Below are 23,921 nucleotides of genomic sequence, written 5' to 3' on the forward strand. Positions count from 1 at the left end.
GACATGTGCTACCACAACTGGCTAGTCTCTCTTATTTTGATGTCATCCTCTTTTCCTGCTATAAGTGCCAGGAACTGTGAGGTCATGGATATCCAGGCCATTTTGTGTCTGGGAGATTGTATTATAAACAGTCCACCTTTCCTTTGTCTCCTAATATTCTTTCACTACCTCTTCTGCAATGGACCCTGAGCCATGGAAGGTGTGATAGAGATGTTTCAGTGCTGAACACTCTACTATCATTTCTTTTCATCACTATGGGAGATGTTTCAGTGCTGAACACTCTACTATCATTTCTTTTCAGCACTATGGTGCCTTTTCAGTAATCCCAGTGGTCACTGCCATCTGAAAAGAGAAGCTTCTCTAACCAAAAGTGAGAGTAGGGCTGGAGAGATGGCTTGGTGGTTAAGGCGTTTGCCTTCAAAACCAAAGGACCTCAGTTTGATTCTCCAGGACCCATGTAAGCCAGATGCACAAGGTGACGCATGCATCTGGAATTTGTTTGCAGTGGCTGGAGGCCCTGGCATACCCATTATGTCTCTCTCTCTCTTCCTCTGCCTCCTTCTCTCTCTCAAGTAAATAAATAAAAATATTAATTAAAAAAAGTGAGAGTAGCATTGATGTATAGGTATAAAATTAAGAAAAGCCTGGTGTGGTGGTGTATTCCTTTAATTACAGCACTCAGGAGGTAGAGGTAGGAGAGGTACCGTGAATTTGAGGCCACCCTGAGACTACATAGTGAATGCCAAGTCAGTCTGGGCTAGTGTGAAACCCTACCTCTAAACCCCCCATACCCACCCACCCCCCACCCCCCCGGCAAAAAAAGAAAGAAAGAAAACTGCTTACAGGGCAGTTTGGTGGGCATAATATATGTCTTTAGCCAGATAACAGCAGGCAATAATGCTCATGACCTCCCCTGCCCTAGGCTTTTTTTGTTGTTGTTCTTGTTTTGTTTTTCCAAGGTAGGGTCTCACTCTAGCTCAGGCTGACCTGGAATTCATTAATTTACTACATTGTCTCAGGGTAGCCTTGAACTCTGCCTCCCGAGTGCTTGGATTAAAGGTGTGAGCCACCACGCCCAGCTGCCCTAGGCTTTTGAGTGGATTTTCAGTACCAGGAATGTATTCTGACCCCTGGACCAGGCCCCAGTCCAATTAGAGAGCAGTTGGTTTCCCCCATAACAGACATGCCACTATTACACCAATTGTCACATTTGGCCTGGCTGGCCAATCTTAAGGCTTTCAATGTCTACTACTGTTTACCACCAATGATGACTTTTCTTTTCTGTATTCAGTATAGCTTTTTCCACCTTTCTATCAGCTGGTCCACAGGGTAGAGGTTTTCAGCTCAGCTCTAGCTTGATTTCTCATTGACATTGCAGCCAAAGCATGTGGAGTCTCCAGCAATAGGGTCTTACCATCTATTCCTGGTGGGAAACCCGAGTCTTGGCAATAGCCTGTAATGTTTTAGGGCATCAGAGACCTTCTTGGCCAGCAACTCACTGGAAGGTATCCCATCCCTGTCACTGAAATTTTCTAGTAACAGTCTATGACTTCTGGGTGTGCCATTATCCAAAGAAGTAGGTTTCCATATGGTTTATCATAACATCTTAATTTTTTTTTCAAGGTAGGGTCTCACTCTAGCCCAGGCTGACCTGGAATTCACTATGTAGTCTCAGGGTGGCCTCAAACTCACAGCAATCTTCCTACCTCTGCCTCCCCAGTGCTGGGATTAAAGGCGTGCGCCACCAAGCTTGGCTATAACATCTTAAATTTTGATTAACCCTCTTTACCCTTCGTTTATTCAATCCCTTCTCCTGACCTCATTTAGGCCAGTGTTTTTTACTTTTTAATAGATTAATGACTTGTCAGTTTTGTTTCTTTTTTTTCCGAGGTAGGGTTTTGCTGTAACCCAAGCTGATCTGAAATTTACTATGTAGTCTCAGGGTGCCCTCAAATTCATGGTGATTCTTATACCTCTGCCTCTTGACCGTTGGGATTAAAGGTGTATGCCACTACATCTGGCTGATTGGTGACATTAAAAAAATATTATTGGGCTGGAGAGATGGCTTAGCAGTTAAACTCTTGCCTGTGAAGCCTCTCCAGGACCCACGTAAGCCAGATGTACAAGGGGGCACATACATTTGGAGTTCATTTTCAGTGGCTGGTGGCCCTGATGTGCCCATTCTCTCTCTCTCAAAATAAATATATAAATAAAATATATTTAACCATATATATTTGGCTGGAGACATGGCTTAGCAGTTAAGGTGTTTGCCTACAAAGCCAAAGGATCCTGGTTTGATTCCCCAGGACCCATGTAAGCCAGATGTGCAAGGGGCCACATGCACCTGGAATTCATTTGTAGTGTCTGGAGGCCCTGGTGCACCCATTCTCTCTCTTTCTCAAATAAATAAATAAAAATTTAAAAATATTTATTTATTTGAGAGAAAGATGAAGAGGTAGATAGAGAAAGAGAGAGAATGGACATGCCAGGGCCTCTAGCTACTGTAAAAGAACTTCAGATGCATGTGTCACTTTCTGCATCTGGTTTATGTGGGTACTGGGGAATCAAACCTGGGTCCTTAGGCTTTACAGGCAAGCACCTTAACCACTAAGGATCTCTCCAGCTCCTAGCTTTTTTTTTTTCCCTTGCGGTTTTAGGGATCAAATCCAGGGCTTTGCTCATGCTAGACAAGCACCTACACTATTGTGCTATACTGCTTACCCTTCTTTGGTTCTTTAGATATATATATAGAGATACACACACACACACACACACACACACACACACACACACACACATATATATATATTTTTTTTTAATTTATTTGAGAGAGAATGGATGCTCCAGGGCCTCTAGTCATTGCAGACAAACTCCAGACATATGTTCCACCTTGTGCATCTGGCTTACATGGGTCCTGGAGAATAGAACGTGGGTCCATAGGCTTCACAGGCATGCGCCTTAACTGCTAAGCCATCTCTCTAGTCTTTTTTTGTTTTTTTTTTAAGGTAAGGTCTCACTAGGCCAGGCTGACCTGGAATTCACTATGGAGTCTCAGGATGGCCTTGAACTCACAGTGATTCTCCTACCTCTGCCTCCTGGGTGCTGGGATTAAAGGTATGCACCACCATATCTGGCAGAAGTATTTATTTAAAATCTTTTAAGTAACTCCTAGAATTCTTCAGTATAGTTTTATTGATTGCTTCACTTCATTACAAGTTATGCTTTTCTATTTCTCTCTGTCTCTCGCCTTTTTATTTTTATTTTTACTTCATTATTTTGTAAATATTTATATTTAATAAGCATGTAAAATAATAATAAGGAGGCAGGCATGGTGGTGCACACCTTTAATCCCAACACTCAGGATGCAGAGGTAGGAGGAGCGCCTTGAGTTTGAGGCCATCCTGAGACTCCATAGTGAATTCCAGGTCAACCTGAACTAGAGTGAGACACTACCTTGAAAAAAAAAAATAATAATATGGGACAACCCTGGAAATAAAATTCTTTTTTTCCTGTGGTTTCTTGTTCTTTGTTTGATGAGTTTCCTGGATTAAACCTGTAAAACCTGTATTCTTTGTTGTATGTGACCACTGAAATCACTGCTTTGTTGGTTTAGTGGTTAGCTAATGATTGGCCAGAGATTTCTATTTTTTTAAGAGTTTTTTAAAAAATATTTTTAAAATATTTTATTTATTTATTTGAAAAAGAGAGAGAGGGAGAGAATGGGCATGCTAGGGCCTGCAGCCACTGCAAACGAACTCCGGATGCATGCACCCCCTTGTGCATCTGGCTTACATGGGTCTTGCTGAATTGAACTGGGATCCTTAGGCTTTGCAGGCAAACACCTTAACCATTAAACCATCTCTGCAACCCAAGAAGTTTTTTTTTTTAAAATATTTCACTTATTTATTTTATTTATTTTTTTTTAAATTTTTATTTATTTATTTATTTGAGAGTGACAGACACAGAGAGAAAGACGGATAGAGGGAGAGAGAGAGAGGATGGGCGCGCCAGGGCTTCCAGCCTCTGCAAACAAACTCCAGATGCACGCGCCCCCTTGTGCATCTGGCTAACGTGGGACCTGGGGAACCGAGCCTCGAACCGGGGTCCTTAGGCTTCACAGGCAAGCGCTTAACCGCTAAGCCATCTCTCCAGCCCTCACTTATTTATTTATTGGAGAGAGAAAGAGACAAATAGAAATTGGATGCACCAGGGTCTCTGTCCACTGTGAATGAACTACAGACTCATGTGCCACCTTATGCATCTGGCTTACATGGGTCATGAAGAATTAAACCTGGATACTTAGGCTTCACACGCAAGTGCCTTAACTTCTAAACCATCTCTCCAGCCTTAGATTTCATTAAGTGCTGAGAATAAATAAGTTTTCCAGGTTTTGTTGAGAGACCTGCATGCGTGTGTTGGAGTTCACCTTCATTAATCTAGCAGGGATTTTATAGTAATCATCACTGCTTGTGCACAACTTTAGGTCAACTAGAGGGAGTGATTATGATGTTCTGAAGCCTGACCTGTACAAGTGCACTATCTTTAAATCCATATGTCCTTTTAGAGTCAAAGAAATATGTCAGGCTTTTCAAAGCCCATTTTAGACCTCTTTAAAAATTTATAAAAAATATTATTTTATTTTGGGCTGGAGAGATGGCTTAGTGGTTAAGCGCTTGCCTATGAAGCCTAAGGACCTCAGTTCGAGGCTCGCTTCCTCAGGACCCATGTTAGCCAGATGCACAAGGGGGCGCACGCATCTGGAGTTCGTTTGCAGTGGCTGGAAGCCCTGGCGCGCCCATTCTCTCTCTCTCTATGCCTCTTTCTATTTCTGTTGCTCTCAAATAAAAATAAATAAACAAAAAAAGTTAAAAAAAATTATTTTGTTTTTATGTATTTGTTTGACAGAGAAAAAGAGGGAGAGAGAGACAGAGAATGGGCGAGCCAGGGCCTCTAGCCATTGCAAACGAACTCCAGATGCATGAGCCACCTTGTGCATCTGGCTAACCTGGGTCCTGGGGAATAGAACCTGGGTCCTTTGGCTTTGCAGGCAAACACCTTAACCACTAAGCCATGCCTCCAGCTCTCTTTAAAAAAAAAATTTTATTGGAGGCTGGAGAGATGGCTTAGCAGTTAAGGTTCTTACCTATGAAGCCTAAGGGCCCAGGTTCTATTGTCCAGGACCCACATAAGCCAGATGCACGTAGTGGCACATACGTCTGGTGTTCATTTGTAGCAACAGAAGGCCCGCCTATCTGTCTGTCTGTCTCTCTGCCTCCAAATAAAGAAATAAAAATTTTAAAAAATATTTTAAAAAAATCAGCCAGGTGTGGTGACTCATGCCTTTAATCTCAGCACTCAAGAGACAGAGGTAGGAAGATCACCATGAGTTCAAGGTCACCCTGAAACTACATAATGAATTCTAGGCTACCTGAACTAGAGTGAGATCCTACCTTGAAAAAAAAAAAAAAAACAAGGCTTGGACTGGGAATATAGTCTAAAATCCATCTCCAGAGCCACCAAAAAAGGGAGAGGGTTGCTGGGAGATGGCTTATTTGGTAAAGTATTTGCCTATGAACATGAGGACCAGATACAGACCACAGCACCCATGTAATCCTAGCATGCAAGAGGCAGAGACTGATCGCTGGGGCAGGCTGGCTAGCTAAAACCAGCTGAATTGGCGAGCTCTGGCTTCAAGTGAGAGACCCTGCCTCAGGAAAAAGAGGAAAGAGGAAAGCGATGGAGGAAGACACCTGACAGCAACCTCTGGTTACCACGTGCACATACATAAGTGCCCACACATATATGCCCACATGCACATATACATGCCTGCATGCTACATACACATGCAAAAACTTGAGTATCTTAGCAAGAGACATAGTAGAGTATTTGCAAAAGAAACATTATGTTACCTGGAGGATATAAATGAGACATAGTGGCATGCAAATATGACTCCAGAACACGGGTAGTAGAAGCAGAAAGAATTCAAGGGCACCATTGGCTACATGAAACCTTTTTCTCAAAAAACCAATAAAAAAGGCGGAGGAAAGCCAGGTGTGGTATCTCACGCCTTTAATCCCACACTTGGGAGACAGAGGTAGGAAGATCTGGTGAGTTTGAGGCCACCCTGGGATCACATAGTGAATTTCAGATCAGCCTGGGCTAGGGTGAGACCTTACCTCAAAAATAAAAACAAAAACAAAACAAACAAACAAAAAACAGTGGAAGTGCACTGGAGAGGTGGCTTAGCAGTTTAGGTGCTTTCTGGCAAAGTCAAAAGACTCAGGTTCAATTCCCCAGTGCTCACTTAAAGTTGGATGCACAAGGTGGCACTTCATCTGGAATTTGCAGTAGCTTGGAGGCCTTGGCACTCCCATTCTCTCTCTCTCTCTCTCTCTCTCTCTCTCTCTCTATCTATCTATCTATCTGATCCCCCTCTCTTTCAAATGAATAGAATATTTTTTTTTAAGATTTTATTTTTATTATTTATTTGAGAGAGAGAGAATGGCCACACTAGGGGCCTCTAGCCACTGCAAACATACTTCAGATGCATGTACCACCATGTGCATCTGGCTTTCGTGGAACCTGGAGAATTGAACCTGGGTCCTTAGGCTTTGCAGGCATGTGTCTTAACTGCTAAGCCATCTCTCCAGCCCCAAATAGAATTTTTTTTTTTACGTTTAAATTTTTTTTATTTATTTGCAAGCAGAAAGAGATACAGAAGAGCAAGAGAGAGAAAAGGTGAACCAGGGCCTCCAGCCACTGCAAACAAACTCCAGATACATATACCACCTTGTGCATCTTGCTTACGTGTGTACTGGGGAATCGAACCTAGGTCCTTTGGCTTTGCAGGCAAGCGCCTTAACCACTAAGCCAGCTCTCTAGCCCTACTTTCACTTTTTTGTTTTGCCAAATAGAATATTTTTAAAGAGGGGGGAGCTAGGAAGGTAGCTCAATTGGTAAAATGTTTGCCTTGCAAACATGAGGAAACTGAGTTTGGTCTTTAGAAGATGGGTAAAAGTGTCAGCTGTGGGGAGGCAGAGACAGGTAGATTCCAGTAGCTCTCTGACTTAATTGGTAAGTTCCAGGCCAGTGAGACACTCAGTTACATGTGTCTCATTCTTAGAAAAAATGGGTGGCAATTCCTGAGAAATGGCACCTAATATTATTTTCTGGTTTTGGCAAGCACCCATACAGAGGAACACACATACACTAAAAACAACAATAGGGCCGGGCGTAGTGGCCCACGCCTTTTATCCCAGCACTTGGGAGGCAGAGGTTGGAGGATTACTATGAGTTTGAGGCCAGCCTGAGACTACATAGTGAATTCAACCTGGGCTAGGATGAGACCCTTCCTCAAAACAAAAGCAAAACAAAACAAAAACCCCATAACAGTAGGGAATGGAGAGATGGTTCAGCAGTTAAGACCCAGGTTTGATTCCCCAGTACCCACATAAAGCCAGATGCACAAAGTAGCCCCTGTATCTGGAGTTTGTTTGCAGTAGCTAGAGGCACTGATATACCTATTCATATTTATTCTCATTTTCTCTCTCCTTGCTAATAAATAAATAAAATATTAAAAAAAAATAGAATGGGCTGCAAATGGTGGCACATACCGTTAATCCCATCACATGCAGAGTAGGAGGGTTGCTGCGAGTTCGAGGCCACCTAGACTATATTCCGGGTCATCCTGGGCTACAGTGAGACCTTACCTCAAAAAAAAAAAGCAGGGGGGAGGGGCAGGAGAGATGGCTTGGACGTTAAGGTGCTTGCCTGCAAAGCCAAAGGACCCCAGTTCAATTCCCCAGGACCTACATAAGCCAGATGCGCAAGGTGGCCCATGCATCTGGAGTTTGTTTGCAGCAGCTGGAAGCCCTAGTGCTCCCATTCTGTCTCTCTGCCTATTTCCCTCTCTTAAATAAATAAATAAATAAATAAATACATAAAATAACCCCCCAAAAAAGAATGGTTCATAATCTTACCTTCTCCTCTTTCAGTCTTTTATGTTCTGGTCCTTGTTTGCCAAACACACTCAGAATTTCATTACATGTGTGCTCTGGCTCCTGTCAGCACGCACTGTTTTGCTGCTCCTTTAGGTTATAGTTTCCTTCTGACCTTATCCAGCCCAGAACATTTTGGCTGCTTTATGCTAGGAAAGGCCTACTAAGAAGGAGACTTACAGTTAGCTAGGATGTATGGAACACCAGATCCTGAAGAAGAATTGTTGCATTTAGAAGTCAGATGGGAGGCTTCTTTCACCATGGAGTAAGAGCTTGTTTGTTTTGAGACATGATCTCACTGTAGCCCAGGCTGACCTCAAACTACTAACAATCCTCCTGCCTTAGTCTCTCAAGTGCTGGGATTATAGGTTATAAGCCACCATGCCTGGCTTCAGACTCAGATCCTTGTGTATGTTAGGCAAACACTGTGCCACTGAACTGTATTCCCCACCCTTTGTTCTAGCTCTGATATGGAACATGGGCTACTTTTGTAGTCTTCTTGAGCTAAAGAGGTATCTAGGCATTTGAGATTTTAGAGAGGCGCTGCATTAGTCCATTTTGCCTTATTATTATAATGAAATACACAAAGCGTGCTAAGTTTATGAAGAGGGTTATAAACTCATTCTGTAAATTCACAGGCGAGGTGGAGCACTGGCTGCACTCTGGTGAGGATCTCATGGATGACATATAGGAGGAGAAGTAGAGGTCAGGCTCAGGCTTTTATAATTTGTCTTCTCAATTATTTAGGAGTCCCACTCGAGTTACCTCAGTTCCTTTGGAGAATAGTTTCCTCAGTTACCTAAGTATCCTGTATTAGGCTCTACCTTTTGAGGGCTCCACATTTCCCAATGCCCCACCATGGTCAGGATCTGGTTCCCAACACATGAATCTCTGGGAGGCAAACCACATCCAATCATAGCAGCCACACAGATATCTTTATTCCAGGTACGAAGGTCCTCTTATTTCCCTTTCAGAGCCTTCCTTGAAGTTGGACTACTCTGACTTAACTCCTGGCAATGGTCCTCAGCTACTTCTATAAGTTACCCAGCCTGTCTTGTGGCTTTAATACTGGATTTTCTCTTGACTGTCGATCACTCATATTCTTTTGTTTTCTTTGTCTGGAGCACCAGACAAAATAATCAATAATTTAATTCCATTATCTTCATATCTTTATCTTCAGGTGCCTGACACATCCAATTAGTAATGCATTTCTTTCCTCACTAGTCTACTGGTAAAAGTTTAAGAAATGGACCAGCTGCACCTTGCACCATGGGAAACTTTGGTACACTTAAGACCAGCAGTGGGGTTTCATTGCCATCTGGTGTGTTAATGATTTAACTTCAAATCCCATCTTACTTTCAAGTTTCTCCAGTCATCCCAGTTAGAGTTTCATTTCATACTGCTCATTATTAGGGAATGCACTTAGAACAAAACAGTGGAATGAGTAGGAAACTGGCCTGGGCAGGAAGCTGGATTGGGCACATTTGACCCTTGTCTTGATTAGAAGTGAAGGAAGTTGAATGAGTATATATATTTACTCAGACTTCTTTCAAAACCTTTTTTAACACTTTAACTTGGATTTTATTAAACCATCTTTCTGTATCTAAAAGATTATTTTCCTTGTGCCAAACCAATTCCTCCCTGAAAGAGGTCCTTCCTATTCATTTTCAGGTGTTTGTTTTTGTTTCACATAAAAAAAATTTTTTTTGCTCTTTTTTAGCTGGACATGGTGGCACAGTCTTTAATCCCAGCACTCAGGAGGCAGAGGTAGGAGGATCACCATGAGTGTCAGGCAACCCTGAGACTGCAGGTCAGCCTGAGCTAGAGTGAGACCCTACCCCGAAAAACCAAAAAAAGAAAAAGCTCTTCTCTGTACATTTCAGTTAATATTGCAGTTAATGTATGATGAAGATTCAAAAAGGAGCATATTTGAGGGAGCTAAGAATAATATATTTTAAAAACAATATTAGCCTTAAATTTTCATAATATTTTTAGCGTGCTACATCTTTGCATATCAGTATACTTAACAACTCTAGTTGGCAATATTCTTGTTTGATAAGTTGTGCATTTCCATAATGTTGTAGTTCTTTTGTTGTTGTTATTTTTTGTTTTCTGTTTTCTCCAAGGTAGAGTATCACTGTAGGCCAGGAGACCTGGAATTCACTGTGTAGCCCCAGGCTGGCCCTGAACTCAAAGTGATCTTCCAACCAGCTGTGCAAGTGCTGGGATTAAAAGTGTGTGCCATAGCTCCTGGTCCAGTTTTAGACCATAATGTTACTAAATTGGGCTTACTTTATTTGAAGAACATATAGAGTGATAAATTTTACATTTTCAGTATATTAACTACTTTTTTCTCTTTTTAGAAACTATACTGTCTTCCTGATCTTGTCACAGTGGCATGGAAGATCCCATTGGTAAGTATCACTTGGGTTTTTCTTATTCAGTAATATTTGTGCTTTATTCTCACTTCCATTAAAGCTTTAATTATATTCATGTTCAGTATGCTATGCTAGAACAGTTCTTAAGCTTTTTGTTCTCAGTATATATTTACACTCTTAAAAATAATTGAAGGGGCTGGGCATGGTGGCGCACACCTTTAATCCCAGCACTTGGGGGGCAGAGGTGGGAGGATCATCGAGAGTTCGAGGCCACCCTGAGACTATATAGTTAATTCCAGGTCAGCCTGGACCAGAGTGAGACCCTACCTCGAAAACCCGCCCCCCCCCAAAAAAAAAAAAATTGAAGGGACGAAACAAGCTTTTTTGGTGTGTGTGTGTGTATGGTGCATGCATGTTTGGTGTGTGCATGTGTGTGTACCCTGTGTGCACAAGTGCAGAGGCCAGAAGAAGATATCAAACATCATTGTATATCATTCCTCTTTTCTTTTCTTTTTCTTTTTTTGAGGTAGGGTTTCACTCTAGTTTAGGTTAATCTGAAATTTACTATGCAGTTTCAGGGTGGATTCAAACTGATGGTGATCCTCCTACCTCTGCCTCCCAAAAGCTGGGATTAAAGGCATGCACCACCATGCCCAGCTCCCCTTTTCTTTTCCATGAGAAAGATCACGATCTGGAGCTCTCCACTTTTCAGTTAGACTGGCTGACTAGGGAGACCCAGTGATCCTCCTGTCTTCACCTCCTTCAGTTGTGGGATTGTAGGCAGGTCTGGCCATAATCTGCTTTAAAAAATTACTTTTATTTATTTGAGAAAGAGAGAGAAATAGGTAGTAGGGAGAGAGAGAGGGAGGGGGGGAGAGAGGGAGAGACTGGGCAAGCAGGGGCCTCTAGCCACCACAAATGAACTCCAGATATATGTGTGTCCTCTTATGCATCTTGGCTTAGGTGGGTCCTAGGGAATCCTGGGTTCTTTGGCTTTGCAGGCAAGTTCCTTAACCACTAAGCCATCTCTAGCCTCCATAATCCACTTTATTTATTTATTTTTTTAGAGAAACTGAAACAGAGAACTGACATGATAGGGCTTCAGCTACTGGAATACAAACTCCAGACACTTGTGCCACCTAGTGGGCATGTGTAACCTTGTGCTTGCCTTACCTTTATGTGCCTGGTTTATGTGGAATCTGGGGAGAACCAGATCAAGCATGGGTCCTTAGGCTTTGCAGGCAAGTGCCTTAACTGCTAAGCCATCTCTCCAGCCCATAATCTACTTTTTGGTTTTTTTTGTTTTGTTTTTTGAGGTAGGGTCTAGCTCTAGCCCAGGCTGACCTAGAATTCACTGTGTAGTCTCAAGCGGCATTGAACTCATGACAATTCTCTTACCTCTGCCTAATGAGTGCTGGGATTAAAGGCGTATGCCACCACGCCTGGCTCCATATTCTACTTGTTTTTTAAACTTTATATTTATTTATTTATTTGAGAGAGAGAGAGGGAGAGAGAAAGTGGGCACACCACAGCCTCCAGCCACCGCAAACGAGCTCTAGACACATGTGCCCCCTTGTGCATCTGGCTTACATGGTCCTAGGGAATCAAACCAGGGTCCTTTGGCTTTGTAAGCAAATGCCTTAACTGCTAAGCCATCTCTCCAGCCTCCCCCTCCCCCCCCATATTCCACTTTACTTTTTCTTTTTTTTTTTGTTTTTTTGAGGTAGGGTCTCACTCTAGCCCCAGCTGACCTGGAATTCACTATGGAGTCTCAAGGTGGCCTTGAACTCACAGTGATCCTCCTACCAATGCCTCCTGAGTGCTGGGAATAAAGGCGTGTGCCACCACGCCCAGCTTATATTCCACTTTTTATGGGTATGCTGAGGATCAGACCTGAATCTTCATGCCTTGCTAGCAAGTGCTCTTACCTGCTTACCTGCAACCATCTTCCAAGTCCCTCTTTTGTTTATATCTTTAATATCTAGCGACATTTACTATATTATAATGTAAATTTAACCTGAGAGTTTTTAAAAATTAATTTTTTATTTGATGGAGAAAGAGAGAAAGAATAGGCATGCCAGGGCCTCCAGCCCCTGCAAACGAACTCCAAATGCATGCATCCCCTAGTGCATCTGGCTAACATGGGTCCTGAGGAATCGAACCTGGGTCCTTTAGCTTTGCAGGCAAACACCTTAACTGCTAAGCCATCCCTCTAGCCCTTTCTTTTTCTTTTTTAATGTAGGGTCTTGCTCTAGCCCAGGCTAGACCTGGAATTCACTCTGTAGTCTCAGGGTAGCCTCAGACTCAAAGTGATCCTCCTACCTTTGCCTCTCTAGGGCTAGGATTAAAGGTGTGTGCCATGCCACACCAGGCTCAAATCTGAGAATTTTTTTTTTTCTTTCCCCGAGATAGGATCTCACTCTAGACCCGGCTGACCTGGAATTCACTATGTAGTCTCAGGGTGGCCTCGAACTCACAGCAATCCTCCTCCCTCTGCCTCCCAAGTGCTGGGATTAAAGGCCTGTGCCACCACTCCCAGCCTTTAAATCTGAGAAATTTTAAAACCACTTAAACATATGAAAAGTTCATTTAAAAGCAAAATTAGCTTGGGATGATATATATAGCTCAGTGGATAAAGCTTTTGGTATGGAAGCATGAGTACCTGAGTTCAGATTCCTAGAACCTATATAAAGCTGGCCATGATAGTGTAAGCAATCTGGAATTCTAGGGTTCCTACAGCAAGATAGAAGGTGGAGACAGGAGAATTGCCTGGTAGCTCACAGGCCAACTAGCCCACTTAACATAATAGTGAACAGTGAGAGTCCTTGCTTCCAAAAACAAGGAAAGTAAAACTCTAAATCTTCTCACACCTGTGCACTCACACATGAACATACACACACATAAAAAAGTAACGCTAGGCAGGGCATTGTGATGCATGTCTTTAATCCCAGCACTTGGAAGTCAGAGATAGGAGGATCACTGAGTTTCAGGCCAGCCTGAGATTATATAGTGAATTCCAGACCAGCCTGGGCTAGAGAGGGACCCTACCTTGAAAAACCAAAAAGAAAAACTATCACTAAAAAACCTATTATAAGTTATATAAATTAGTAGGCTAGGGATGTAGCCCAGTATGTAGAGGGCTTACACAAAGCCCTGGGTTCAGTCACTAGCGCCACATAAAATCAGGTGTGGTGGGCTGGAGAGATGGCTTAGCGGTTAAGCGCTTACCTGTGAAGCCTAAGGACCCCGGCTCGAGGCTGGATTCCCCAGGTCCCACATTAGCCAGATGCACAAGGGGGCGCACGCATCTGGAGTTCGTTTGCAGTGGCTGGAAGCCCTGGCGCGCCCAGTCTCTCTCTATCTATCTGACTCTTTCTCTGTCTGCCACTCTCAAATAAATAAAATAAACAAAAAAATTAAAAAAAAAATCAGGTGTGGTGTAACATGCCTGTCATCCCAGCACTTGGGATGTAGAGACAGCAGCATCAGAAGTTCAAGGTTATCTTTAGCCACAGAGCAATTTTGAGGCCAGTCTGGGATATGAATCCCTGTCTTAAAAAAAAAAAAAATTACATGCCCCCCAAAAAATTATATGCCAGGTGTGGTGGCACATGCCTTTGATCCCAGTACTGGAGAGGCAGAGGTAGGATGATCACTGTGAGTTCGAGGCCAGCGTAAGACTACAGAATGATTTCCAGGTCAGCCTGGGCTAGAGTGAGATCCTAACTCAGAAAAAAAAAGATAATAAATTGTATTTGTATAAGCAAGCACCTTTAATCAATGAGTCATCTTCCCAACTCCTAAACATTTTTTTCCCTCAAGTTTTATTAACATTTTCCATGATCATAAAAGTATCCCATGGTGGGCTGGAGAGATGGCTTAGCGGTTAAGCGCTTGCCTGTGAAGCCTAAGGACCCCGGTTCGAGGCTCGGTTCCCCAGGTCCCACGTTAGCCAGATGCACAAGGGGGCGCATGCGTCTGGAGTTCGTTTGCAGATGCTGGAAGCCCTGGCGCGCCCATTCTCTCTCTCTCCCTCTATCTGTCTTTCTCTCTGTGTCTGTTGCTCTCAAATAAATAAATAAAGTTAAAAAAAAAAAAGTATCCCATGGTAATACCCTCCCCCTCCCACTTTCCCCTTTGAAATTCCATTCTCCATCATATCCCCTCCCCATCTCAATCAGTCTCTCTTTTATTTTGATGTCATGATCTTTTCTTCCTATTATGATGGTCTTGTGTAGGTAGTGTCAGGCACTATGAGGTCATGGATATCCAGGCCATTTTGTGCCTGGAGGAGCACGTTGTAAGGAGTCCTACCCTTCCTTTGGCTCTTACATTCTTTCCGCCACCTTTCCTCATTAGACCCTGAGCCTGGGAAGGTGTGATCGATATCTAAACTTTTTTTTTAAATTTTTATTAGCATTTTCCATGATTATAAAAAAAAATCCCATGGTAATTCCCTCCCAACATTTTTGTTTTAATGTCATTTATTTTTAAGCAGTGAAAGAGAAGGTGAAAGCATGGGAACACTGGGACCTCTTGCCAGTGCAGGCAAACTCCAGACTCATGTGCCACTTTGTTCCTTTGGCTTTCCATGGGCACTGGGCAACTGAACCCAGGATAGCAGGCTTTGGTAGCAAGTGCCTTTAGCTGCTGATCGCCATTGACGTGACTGAGGTCAAGGTTTTTGGCTCACTAATACTAGTAATCAGATACCTCAGGCTTGCTTTTTTTTACCCCCTCAGGTTAAAAATTCCTTTGCTGAAAACACTACAGGGTCAGCATTTTTCTGATTTTAGTAACACTATATGACTTAATTAGAATCTTTTTTTTTTTCTCTTGAAGGACACTTTACATAAATAGTCCATCAGTGAATCGTTAGTTTGAACACTAGAGGGCATTCAGTACTTTATTAATAAATTGGTTGTTTTGGTTACCAAGTTATTGGAGTCTCTCTTTTTTTTTGTTTTTTCAAGGTAGGGTATCACTCTAGCCAACGCTGACCTGGAATTCACTATGTAGTCTCAGGCTGGCCTCAAACTCACAGCAATTCTCCTATCTCAGCTTCCCAAGTGCTGGGATTAAAGGCGTGCACCACTATGCCTGGCTCTTGGAGTTGTTGTTTTTTTAATTTCAATTTTGAAAAATATTTTATTTGGGCGCATGCCTTTAATCCCAGCACTTGGGAGGCAGTTTTGGGAGGCAGAGGTAGGAGTTCAAGGCCACCCTGAGACTACATAGTGAATTCTAGGCTAGCCCGAACCAGAGAGACCCTACCTCGAAAAACCAAAAAAATATTTTTTTATTTATTTATATGAGAGAGGCAAACAAACAAAAACCTAAACCAACCAAGCAAGCAAACAAAAGAAGAGGAAAAAAACAACCAACCAAACAACTGAAGAAAGAGGGGGGAAAAAAAAAAAGCACTGGAGTAATAAATGGCAATGTAAAAGATTTCCACTGGCAGTTCTTTTTTTTTTTTTTTTTTTTTTTTTGCTTGGCTTTCCTTCTTTTAAAAGTGTTTTATTTATTTATTTGTAACCAGAGTGAGGCAGGCAGACTCTAAGGCAGAGAGAAAGAGAGGTGAAGGAGGCAGAGAGAATGGGGGTGCCAGGGCCTCCAGCTGCTGCAAGTAGACTTTAGACACATGTGCCACTTTATGCATCTGGCTTTATGTGGGTACTGGAGAACCCAACCCTGGTTGTTAGGCTTTACAGGTAAGTACCTTAATTGCTGAGCCATCTCTCCAGTCCCTTGCCTGGCTTTCTTACCCCACCCTACTAAAGTTAAAGTTGAATATTTCTAAAACAAAATCTGAAATACTATAAAATAGAAACTTGTAGAGTGCTGACATGATTAGAAAATCTACCTGATTTAATAAGAATGGGATAGGGGCTGGAGAAATGGCTTAGTGGTTAAGGCACTTGCCTGCAAAACTAAAGGACCTCGATTCAATTCCCCAGGACCCATGTAAGCCAGATGTAGAAGGTGGCACATGCATCTGGAGTTCGTTTGCAGTGACTGGAAACCCTGGCATGCTCATTCTGTATCTCTTTCTGTCTCTCTGCCTCTTTCTCTCTCTCAAATAAATAAATAAAAATAAAATATTTTTAAAAGTCAGCAAGGATTAAAAAAATAAAAGGAGGGGCTGGAGAGATGGCTTAGTGGTTAAGCACTTGGCTGTGAAGCCTAAGGACCCTGGTTTGAGGCTACATTCCCCAGGACCCACATTAGCCAAATGCACAAGGGGGCGCACACGTCTGGAGTTCATTTGCAGTGGCTGGAGGCTCTGGCACCCATTCTCTATCTATCTGCCTCTTTCTCTCTCTGTCTGTCACTCTCAAATAAATAAATAAAAATTAAATTAAAAATTAAAAACAACCTGGATATCCATGACCTCACAGTGCCTGACACTACCTACACAAGACCATCATAAGAGGAAGAAAAGATCATGACATCAAAATAAAAGAGAGACTGATTGAGATAGGGAGGGGATATGATGGAGAATGGAATTTCAAAGGGAAAAGTGGGGGAGGGTATTACCATGGTATATTTTTTATAATCATGGAAAATGTTAATAAAAATTGAGAAAAAAAATTAAAAATAAAAGAATGGGATGGGTCACAACCTAAATGGAAATACTAAAAATGTATGAAGTTCCACATTGGGCTATATGTATAAGATGTAAATGACATATAAATGAATTTTATGTTAGACTTGAGTCTTTTTTTCAGTGCTAGTGATTGATCCTGGGTCTTACACTCATTAGACAAGCCTAATCCTAGACCTGATCTGAGATTTTTGTTGTTTTGTTTTTTAGACAGGGTCTCATGTGGACCAGGCTGGCCTCAATTTTACTGTGTAGCCAAGGAATTACTGGCTTCAGCCACCATGGTAAGCTTAGATTTGAAATTTTTTGGTGATGGTGGGGCAACATGTAGAATGTTTAAGGCAAGGTCTCACTCTGATTCAGGTTAAGCTATAACTCACTCTATACACTCACTAAACTTAAATTCATGGTGATACTATATCAGCCTCTTGAGTGCTAAGAGTACAGACATACATCACCATGCTAGGCTAGATTTGTTGTTGTTTGTTTTTTGGAGATAGGGTCTCACTGTAGCCCAGGCTGTAGTCTCAAGGTGGCCTCAAACTTACAGCGATCCTCCTACCTCTGCCTCCTGAGTGCTGGGATTAAAGGCATGCTCCACCACACCTGGCAGTCTCAAACATTTTGGATAAGACATTCCCAACCTGTATAACCTAAGTTAATGCAATCAAATTAATCACATTTATTATTAAACTAAATTCAAAAAAATTTTTTGTTTTGTAGTCACAGGGTCTCATTTTGTAATCCAGACTGGTTTGGAACTTATTATCCTCCTGTCTCAGCTTCCCAAATCTGGGATTATAGACATATGCCTGATGTCTGTCACCATGCCTGGCTTAAAATTAAATTGATTTCAGCTGAGCATGGTAGCACATGCCTTTAATCACAACACTCAGAAGGCAGAGGGTAGTAAGATCGCCATGAGTTTGAGGTCACCCTGAGACAAATAGTGAATTCCAGGTTAGCCTGGAGTAGAGTGAGACCCTACCTTGAATCTCCCCAAAAATTAACTTTTTAAAAAATATTTTAATGTATTTATTTGAGAGATGGGTAGAGAGAGACCGACAGAGTGAGCTTGGACACACCAGGACCTCTTACCACTATAAATGAATTCCAGACACGTGCACTACTTTGTATATCTCATGTTATATGGGTGGTAGGAAATTGAGCCCAGATTTTCAGGCTTTCCAAGCAAAGTGACTTTAACTGTGGAACCATCTCTCCAGCCTTATTTATTTATTTATTTATTTATTTATTTATTTATTTCAAGATAGGGTCTCACTGTAGCCCAGGCTGACCTGGAATTCACTATGTACTCTCAGGGTGGCCTCAAACTCACGATGATCCTCCTACCAGTGCCTCCTGAGTGTTGGAATCAAAGGCATGCACCACCATTCCCAGCCTTAAATTTTTATTTATTTACTTATTTTTGAGGTAGGGTTTTGCTTTAGCCAGGCTGACCTGCAATTCAGTTTCAGGCTGGTCTTGAACTTATAGCACTCCTCCTATGTCTGCCCCCTGAGTGCTGGGATTTTAGGTGTGTGCCACCATGCCCAGCTATTTTATTTTTTAAATATATCTTTTAAGCCAGGTATGGTGGTTCACACCTTTGATTCCAGCTCTCAAGAGGCAGACATAGGAGGATTGCTATGAATTTGAGGCCAGTCTGGGGCTATGGAGTGAGTTTCAGACACAGTGCCACATTGTGCATCTGGGCTTTATGTGGATACTGGGAAATTGAATTTGGGTCAATAGGCTTTGCAAACAAGTGCCTTTAACTGTGAGCTATCTCCCCAACCTTTAAACTGATTTTTTTAAATTGTATATAAAACAAATAGACACTTATAGTAGCATGCATCTGTAATCTTAGCAATTTGAGAGGTTGATGTTATTGTCATTTCCATATTGCTAGGACGAACATCCAACCAGACACAGTTCATTAGAGGAAGGGATTTACTTTAGGCTTACAGAATCCAGGGGAACACCATCAATGTTAGAAGAAGCTGGCTTCTTTTTTTCTCATAGATCCAAGCAGAGAGACATCACTAATAGCCATCACCACAAGCAAGCATGAACCTCCAGAGCTCAGAATGCTCTCCATACACCTTTAGGCTGGAATTCATAGCCAACCCCTGAACCACACTTTAGGGGCTGGACTCTTAAGGTCTGCCCCCAGTGATATATTCTCTTTCCTAGTAGCAGGGATCTGTCTGCTAGGGCTTAAGTAGAAATTTCAATTAAAAAATGGTTGAGCCCCTAGGCTAGAGCAAGACCCTATGTTTAGAACACTGCGCCCCCCCCCCCCCAAAAAAATGCAAGAACAATGACTGAATCTATGGAGCCATACATTCATACGACCACAGTTGGAGATTATGAGTTCAAAGACAATGTGGGCAACATAGGGATACCCTATCTTAAAAAAAGAATCAATCCTGTATCTGTCTATATACTCCTGTGTATTACTACTGTGAGTGTGGTTGCCTTAGATCTTAGGTACTCAAAATACCCGAGGTCATAGTCTTGCTGAGTGTGAATGACCTTGTTGTGGTCAAGTAGGCCTGTCCCCTGTGCAGAGATGTCCAGTAGTTGATGTAACTGACTGAGTTCTGGCATTTGGCTAGCTCCATCCCCAATGTGTCTACTGGGTTGTTGTAGTTGGCCTCACACTTCTCACAGTCCTTCTTGTACTCCTTGTACTTTGGATCTTGGCCACATACATGAGCTATATCATTTTGGGGTCATCAACATTCTTCCAGTTAATCTGAGATAATTGTTTTTGTATGCAAACTAAAATAAAAGTGGTCAATTGAAAATAAAAGTTAATAGAATTATTAAAAATATAATGTATGGGCTGTAGAGATGGCTTAGTGTTTAAGGCACTTGCCTGCTAAGACTAAGGACCTAGGTTCGATTCCCTAGGACCCACATAAGCCAGATGTTCAAGGTGATGCATGCTTGTGGAGTTTGTTTGCAGTGCCTAGAGGCCCTGGTACGCCCATTCTCTATCTGCCTCTTTCTCTCTGTCTCTGTCTCTCTCTCTCTCTCAAATAAATATAATATTTTTTAAAACACTATTTGTGCCTGGTGTGGTGGTGCTCACCTTTAATCCTAGCACTTGGAAGGCAGAGGTAGGAGGATCATCATGAGTTCGAAGCCACCCTGAGACTACATAGTAAATTCCAGATCACCCTGGGCCAGAGTGAGCCCCTACCTCAAAAAACAGAAACAAGCCGGCGTGGTGGCGCACGCCTTTAATCCCAGCCCTCGGGAGGCAGAGGTAGGAGAGTTGCCTAGAGTTCAAGGCCACCCTGAGACTACATAGTTAATTCCAGGTCAGCCTAGGCTAGAGTGAGACCCTACCTCGAAAAACCAAAAAAAAAAAAAAAAAAAAAAAACAGAAATAAAAATAAAAAAAATAAAAAGGGTGTGTGTGTGTGTACCAGGGCCTCTTGTCACAAAAAGCCAGACGCACAGGCCATGTGACTGGCTTTACATGGGAAATGGGGAATTGAACCTGGACCTGCTTTTGCAAGCAAGTACTTTTAACCAGTAATCTATCTCCCTAACCCCTAAAAATACTTTAAAGAAAGAACTTGGTATGTCAGGGCCAATTTAGAAAGAAAAGAGTTAAACATATAAAATGAGTTTATTAGGCAGGAGAGATGGTTTAGCAGTTAAATCTTAGCAATTTGAGAGGTTGATGTTGTTGTCATTTCCATATTGCTAGGACGAACATCCAACCAGACACTGTTTATTGGAGGAAAGGATTTACTTTAGGCTTACAGAATCCAGGGGAACACCATCAATGCTGGAAGAAGCTGGCTCCTTTTTTTTTTTTTTATAGATCCAAGCAGAGAGACATCACTAATAGCCATCACCACAAGCAAGCATGAAGTTAAGGTGCTTGCTTGCAAACCCTAAGGACCCAAGTTCAGTTTCCCAGTACCCACGTAAGCCAGATGTACAAGGTGGTCATGTGTCTGGTGTTTGTTCGCAGAGGTTGGAGGCCCTGGTGTGTCCATTTTCTCTCTTTATAATGTCCTCTTTCTTTCTCATAATAAATAAATAAATATTAGTTTCCTTCTAAGAAGATCGGATCCCTATGGAGTAAGATTTTTTTTTTTCCTTTTCTCTTCTTGAGAAAGGGTATCCCAGGCTGGCTTCAATTCTCCTTGTAGCTGAGGACAACCTTGAACTTCTGATTTTCCTACTTCCGCCTTCCAAATGCTGGGATTACATGCCATCTTGCTATTTTTATGAGGTTGATAGGGCTTCATGCATGCTAGGCAAGCACTGTTCTCCTAACAAAGATCCCATGTCTCACGTAGTCTGAGGTCTCATTCTATATCCCAGGCTGCACTTGCACTTGTGCATTCCTTTTTCCTCAGTCTCCCAAGTTCTGGGATTATACTTTTTAATATATTTTTTGTATTATTTATTTATTTGAGATTGACAGAGAAAGAGGTAAAGAGGGAGAGAATGGGTACATCTGGGCCTCCATCCACTGCAAATGCACTCCAGATGCATGTGTACCTTGCGCATCTGGCTTGCATGGTTATTGGGCAATCGAGCCTTGAACCAGTGTCCGTAGGCTTCACAGGCAAGTGCTTAATTGCTAAGCCATCTCTCCAGCCCAGTGCTGGGATTACAAAAGTACTAGATAATTAGGGAGAGGTTTAGGTGGTGAAAGGTGTTTGCTCTGCAAGTCTGCTGACCAGAGTTTACATTCCTAGCACCCATGTAAAACTCAAACTGGTGTTTGTGTCTATTTATTTATTTATTTATTTATTTATTTATTTATTTATTTGAGAGCGACAGACACAGAAAGACAGATAGAGGGAGAGAGAGAGAATGGGCGCGCCAGGGCTTCCAGCATCTGCAAACGAACTCCAGACGCGTGCGCCCCCTTGTGCATCTGGCTAACGTGGGACCTGGGGAACTGAGCCTCGAACCGGGGTCCTTAGGCTTCACAGGCAAGCGCTTAACTGCTAAGCCATCTCTCCAGCCCGTGTTTGTGTCTCTTAATTCCAAATGCCTGTGGCAATGGGAGATAGTGTCAGGGGAGACACACACATACACATTCTCTCTCTCACTTCAGGGCTAGAGAAATGGCCCAGCAGTTAAGGCACTTTCCTACAAAATCTAATGACCCAGGTTCAATTCCCCAGTATCCACATAAAGCCAGATGCACAAAGTAGCATATGCATCTGGAGTTTGTTTGCAGTGAGCTGCTTGGAGCCCTGACAGGCTCATTCTGTCTTTTTTGCTGTTTCTCTCTGCTTGCAAATTTAAAAAAAAAAAGTGATTCAAGGCTGGAGAGATAGATGACTCAGTGGTTAAAGGTGCTTGCTTTGCAAAGCCTGATGACCTGGTTTTGATTTCCCAGTACCTTTGTAAAGCTGTATGCACCAAGTGCATGTATCTGGAATTTGTTTACAGAAGCAAAAGGCCCTAGCACACCCATTCTCTATGTCTCTCTGCTTGCAAATAAATATTAATTAACAGGATTTCATGGATCATAGACCTTGAACTTTGTATCATTGAAGATAACCTTGAACTTGTGATCCTCCTTCCTCTACCTCCCAACTTCTGGGATTACAGGCGGGTACCATGACATCCCTGTGTGTGCAGTGCTGGGGTTCAACTTCAGTGTGTGTTCCAGATTCCAATTGCTGTTGTTTTCTGGGTTCATATTTCTGTTGTGTTTTGGATGGGGATCCTACTATATAACTGGCTAGTCTCAAATTCCTAGGCTCAAGTGACTGTTGTTTCAGCCTCCTCAGTGTTGGGGGTACAGATGCATGCCAAACACCATGTTCAAGTTGTTTTGTCAGTATCTTCTTGAGTTGGCTCTCCTAAAATAATTCTCTAATGTGTACCCTTTCCTTTAACTCTACCTCCAGGGAGATTTGTTTACATTAATCTACTAAATTTCCCTCCCCCCCACAATTGTGTTTTAAATCATCAGGAAGCCTTTTGTATATGTGGTGCTGGGATCCAACCCAAGACCTCACCCATAGTAGATGAGTATCTACCAATGAGCTAATTCCACAGCCCTCAGTGGGTCTTAATCCCCTAAATGTTTCTTTTCATAATATCCTTACATTGTTTCAACAGTTATTGTTTTTTTTTTTCTTTATTTAGTAAAAGGCAGAAAGATTTAAACAATTTGAAGAAAAATGAGTGAACAGATTATCTTTTTTATGTCACTAATCCCTGCTACTTCCCATGCTAGGAACTGAACCCAGGATCTTGTACTTGCAAGGCAAACACTCTTCCTCTGAGCTAAATCCCCAGCCCCTCATCTAACTAATTTCATTAAGTTTTAAGTCATTCTTGCATTTTCTCTCATAAAGTTGTTTTTCTCTCTTTGGGTCTCTTTGATGTTAGAGCTTTGCTTTTTTTTTTTTTTTTTTTTTTTTTTTTTGAGAGAGAGAGAGAGAGAATGGGCACGCCAGGGCCTCCAGCCACTGCAAACAAACTCCAGCTGCATGTGCTACCTTGTGCATCTGGCTTATGTGGGTCCTTGGGACTTGAACCTGGGTCCTTTGGCTTTTCAGGCAAGTGCCTTAACCACTAAGCCAGCTCTTCAGCCCCTTGATTTTTTTTAAAGATTTTTTTCCCTTTTTTATATTTTATTTATTTATTTGAGAGAGAGGGAGGGAGAGAATGGGCACACCAGGGCCTCTAGCCACTGCAAATGAACTCCAGACATATGTGCCACCTTGTGCATCTGGCTTACATGGGTCTTGGGGAATCAAACCTGGGTCCTTAGGCTTTGCAGGCAAATGCCTTAACTGCTAATACATCTGTCCAGCATGAGCTTTGCTCTTATTTCTAGTAGCATCTGGAGATCTAATTATGATTAAGCGTGGAAGACTAACCTGATTTGTTGGCTCAAACCTATAATCCTAGCACTAGAAGCAGAGGTAGGAGGAC

General features: G+C 42.2%; 1 protein-coding gene across 3 annotated transcripts in view; it reads left to right on the forward strand.

Annotated features, from left to right (window-relative positions):
• Phactr4 (phosphatase and actin regulator 4) overlaps positions 1–23,921 on the forward strand; it is a 107,499-nt gene that overhangs the window by 13,838 nt on the left and 69,740 nt on the right. For 2 of the 3 annotated variants that reach the window (XM_045150374.1, XM_045150376.1), the window contains exons 1-2: positions 10,361–10,411; positions 17,193–17,266. In XM_045150374.1, the coding sequence (XP_045006309.1) occupies positions 17,203–17,266 (64 nt within the window). In that variant the 5' untranslated portion in view covers positions 10,361–10,411; positions 17,193–17,202. Of the gene's footprint in view, positions 1–10,360; positions 10,412–17,192; positions 17,267–23,921 lie in introns of those variants that run through there. The other variant, XM_045150375.1, reaches the window with a different exon arrangement.

This window comes from Jaculus jaculus, chromosome 5, assembly GCF_020740685.1.
Source record: "Jaculus jaculus isolate mJacJac1 chromosome 5, mJacJac1.mat.Y.cur, whole genome shotgun sequence".
NCBI lineage: Eukaryota > Metazoa > Chordata > Mammalia > Rodentia > Dipodidae > Jaculus > Jaculus jaculus.